The sequence below is a fragment of the Hyposmocoma kahamanoa genome, unplaced genomic scaffold (genome assembly GCF_003589595.1).
Source record: "Hyposmocoma kahamanoa isolate Upper Pololo Valley unplaced genomic scaffold, ASM358959v1 244, whole genome shotgun sequence".
NCBI classification, from domain to species: domain Eukaryota; kingdom Metazoa; phylum Arthropoda; class Insecta; order Lepidoptera; family Cosmopterigidae; genus Hyposmocoma; species Hyposmocoma kahamanoa.
The window spans coordinates 2,518,761-2,522,077 of record NW_020653761.1 but is presented as its reverse complement, the minus strand read 5'-3'; the positions used below and the strand labels follow the sequence as shown (position 1 = coordinate 2,522,077).

The following is a 3,317-nucleotide window of genomic DNA, read 5'->3' as shown; positions in this document are numbered from 1 at the left end:
CGCTCTTGGCGTTGAGGTCCCCCAACACCAACACCGGTGTCGGAGCTGCCCTCCTCACCGCCCTCTCTAGGGTCCCCAGGAATGCCTGGAATTGGGCCAGGGAGCGGTTTGGAGAGAAGTACACCCCAATTAGGATGACTTCTCCCCACCTTGCCGCCACGAACCCTGACCCGCGTTCCTTCACCACTAGAGGGGGGGAGTTTCCGGCAGTCGACGCCACTATGGCCACCGTCTCCTCCTGATCCCCCGCCCAATTCCCCCGCGGGGGGACAAAGTATGGCTCCGCCACAGCAGCCACCGCAACCCCCCACTCCGCCATGGCCTGGACCAATAGGTCCTGTGCCCTTGCGCAGTGGTTGAGGTTGCCCTGCAGTATAATATGGGTGGCGTGCTGGCATTACTGCTCCATACTTTGTCCTTCAATAGGGGGGGGGGCCTGAGGTCCCCGCCGGCTTGCCCTTGGTGGGAGGGGGAGCGCAAGATCGCCCCCCCATTATGTGGTCCGCTGGACGGCGAGTCGCGGTGCATACCGAGCACCGAGGGGTTGCCGTGCACCCGGAGGCCGAGTGTCCCACCTGGCCACACCTGAAGCAGACCCCGCTCCTATCCACACTGGACGGGCAGAGGGCTCTGGTGTGGCCAATCCCCATGCACCTGAAGCAGCGCATGGGGAGGGGCTCCATCACATGGACCACGGCGGAGGACCACCCCACCAACATGCGGCCGGCAGCCGCCACCCGTTGGGCTGCCGTCACCGGGCAGCGGACGATGGCTGACCCCCTCCCGTTGGGGGCCAGCCTGACTGCTCCCACGCTCACGGCGGACTGGGGGCATTGGCCTTTCGCGGCCACCACCGCCTGGATCTTCTCCGGGGTCACCGACTCGTCAAAGCCGGTGGCCCTTAGATCGGCGGTTTTGGTAGGCCGTGTTACTGTCGCCAGCCCCCCGATCACCTCCTCCAGCTTGGCCGCCAGGGTGTCGGCCTTCTCGGCGCTTGTCGCCCCGGGCACCTCAACTATGCGGGCACCTGTCTGGGTGTTCCGCACCCGCACGTGCGGGATGCCGAGGCTGCCCAAATCGACCGCAGCGGTCGCCGCCTCTAGGACCCCCTTGTAAGTGGCCCCCTTTTCCGCCACCGCTTCGGGCCTCAGCGTGATCACCACCGCCGATGATTTCGGGGTGGCGAGAGCCCTGGGTCTGGGAGCCGTCTTAAGGGCCGCCTTGGCGGGGGCCCGTGCCGCTTGGGGGGCGGCAGCTGCCGTTTTGGCCTTTCTGGCCTTGCGGCCGACTACCTGTGACCAGGGCGTTTCCGCCTGGTCAGTCGGCGTGGAGGCTGCCGGGTCAAGGGCGGTAGGGACCGCGAGAACGGCGGGAGGCGCCGCAGGAGGGGTAGCTTTCGGCGGGGGAGTCTTCCTCTTGGCCTTCTTGTTGGGCCGCTGGCCAGCAGGCGCGTTTCGGGCCAGGGAAGGGCCCGGTGTCAACTTGGAGGCCTCGGCGGAGGGAAGCAACTTCGGGGCGGCTGCGGCGACGGCGATGGCGGCAGGCGTCGCCTCGGGGGCGGGTGCCCCTGTTCTGCCGCCCAGAGGGGGGCGTAGGTACTCCGCGGGGAGGCGTCTTTCGATGTCCCCCAGGCGGGCGTCCATCATATTCCTCATCGAGGAAAAGATGTCCCGCCTGAGATCGTCGATGGCCTCCCTCACTCCCGCGTGCATCTCCGCGGAGCTACACGGCGGTGGGGCCACCTGTGCCTTGGCCTTGGCCATGGCAGAGGAGTAGGCCCCCCTCAGGGCCTTCATCTCCGTCTCCAGGGCAGCGAGCTGCCCCCTCATCCGGCGGTTGTCTTCCGACATCCGCCGCGCCGCCTCCGTCGCCGTCTCTCCACGGTGAAGGAAATCGACGGCTCCTTCCACCTTTCTGACGGCCTCTTTTATGGCTTTGACCACCGTCCCCTTGAGGTTAGAGGACTTGGCGGTCTCCGCCAATATTGCTGCGAGGCCGTCTCGTGCCTCCTGGGCCAGGGTCTCTCGCATGAGGCCCGCCGTGCCATCGGGTTCAGCCTCCCCGGCCTGATCCAGGCCCAGGGCCTCCTTGAAGAAGGCGGCGTCCGCTTCCTTCTGGAGGGCGTTCCACTCTGACGAGCTGGAGCGCCCCCTCCCTGCCGTCGCCGCACCGGGGAAGGGCTTCCCGGGGCCTCTAGTTCTGCCCCTACGGGCCGTGTTAATCTTTGGAGCCCTTTCGGGCTCCATACATTCGTTCGACGGGGGTGCGGCGCGCTTGGGGGCCCTTGAGGATTCCTCCTCCCTGGCCGACCCGGAGCGCGACACCGCGCGCGAATTCCCCTCCGAGAGGGTGGATTCTACGTCTGAGGAGGCCGAGACCATCCTCTCACCCTCCGACTCACAGTCGGAGAGAATCATCACCTCCATATTGGAGGCCTTCGAACCATTATTTCTTAGTGCCCTATTGCTTGCTAAATCGGAGTCCATTGATCGTGTGCGCATGTTGTGTTCACGAGAGTCGGCTTCCGGCCGACTCACGAGGCAGTTTTTGCCCCCCCCAGAGTACGAGGGGCTGCCACCCGCCGTAGCGGGTGGGCGGGATTCCCCCTTTCGGGGACCCGCCTGGGGACTATTTTCAAAACTAGCCTTTTCCATGTCGATTTTTGCTTTGAAAGGGGGGTGAGCTCCCCACTGGAGAGCCCTAACGACTGGATACCCTCCAGCCATTCATCCCATCGCCGGGCGCTAGAGCTTAGGATTTGGGGTAATTTTTATAGAGGTTTTCTTCCTCGCGGCCCTCCTCTCAATGAGGAGGACCCCCGGTCCCGCTCAATGTAGGATTACGGGTTGGCCGGAGCCAGTCTGGGGACCGGACACCGCCCACCGGCTAGGTTGCGGGTTGGATAGCGCCGGACAGAACCTGTGCTATCTTCCCTCCCTCCCTGCTGGTTTTGGTCCGCGCCGGCCGAAGCCGGTAGCTCCCATATCTGGGAGCCGTTCCCCTATCCGCCACCTGGGGACGCGTCCGATGGCAGACCAGCAACTGCACACGGACAGTTATTAAGCCCTTACGTTACAGCTAAAGATTTTTATTGTCCTAATTAAATAAGTGCAGATCTTAGGTCATGTGAGATTCGATGTGCCAATTTTTACAGTCTACAAGAGTGTTTGACAGCTTGTGACCTGTCAGTCGATAATCACTAGCTATTTCTTATTACGAGCCTAAAGCATGTATATACAAAAGACGTAGGCCACTCTAATTGGTCGATCGGTGGTAACTAAAATGTACTAACTAAAGAGCTCTCTGTGAAAGAGTTC

At 63.1% G+C, this 3,317-nt stretch overlaps 1 protein-coding gene across 1 annotated transcript; it reads right to left on the bottom strand.

Moving 5' to 3' along the window:
* Nucleotides 1-419: 419 nt before the first annotated feature.
* LOC113228828 (tropomyosin-1, isoforms 33/34-like) lies at nucleotides 420-2,726 on the bottom strand. The gene has a single exon (XM_026462231.1). It carries the CDS (start codon nucleotides 2,724-2,726, stop codon nucleotides 420-422), a length of 2,307 nt encoding a protein of 768 aa, XP_026318016.1.
* Nucleotides 2,727-3,317: the final 591 nt, after the last annotated feature.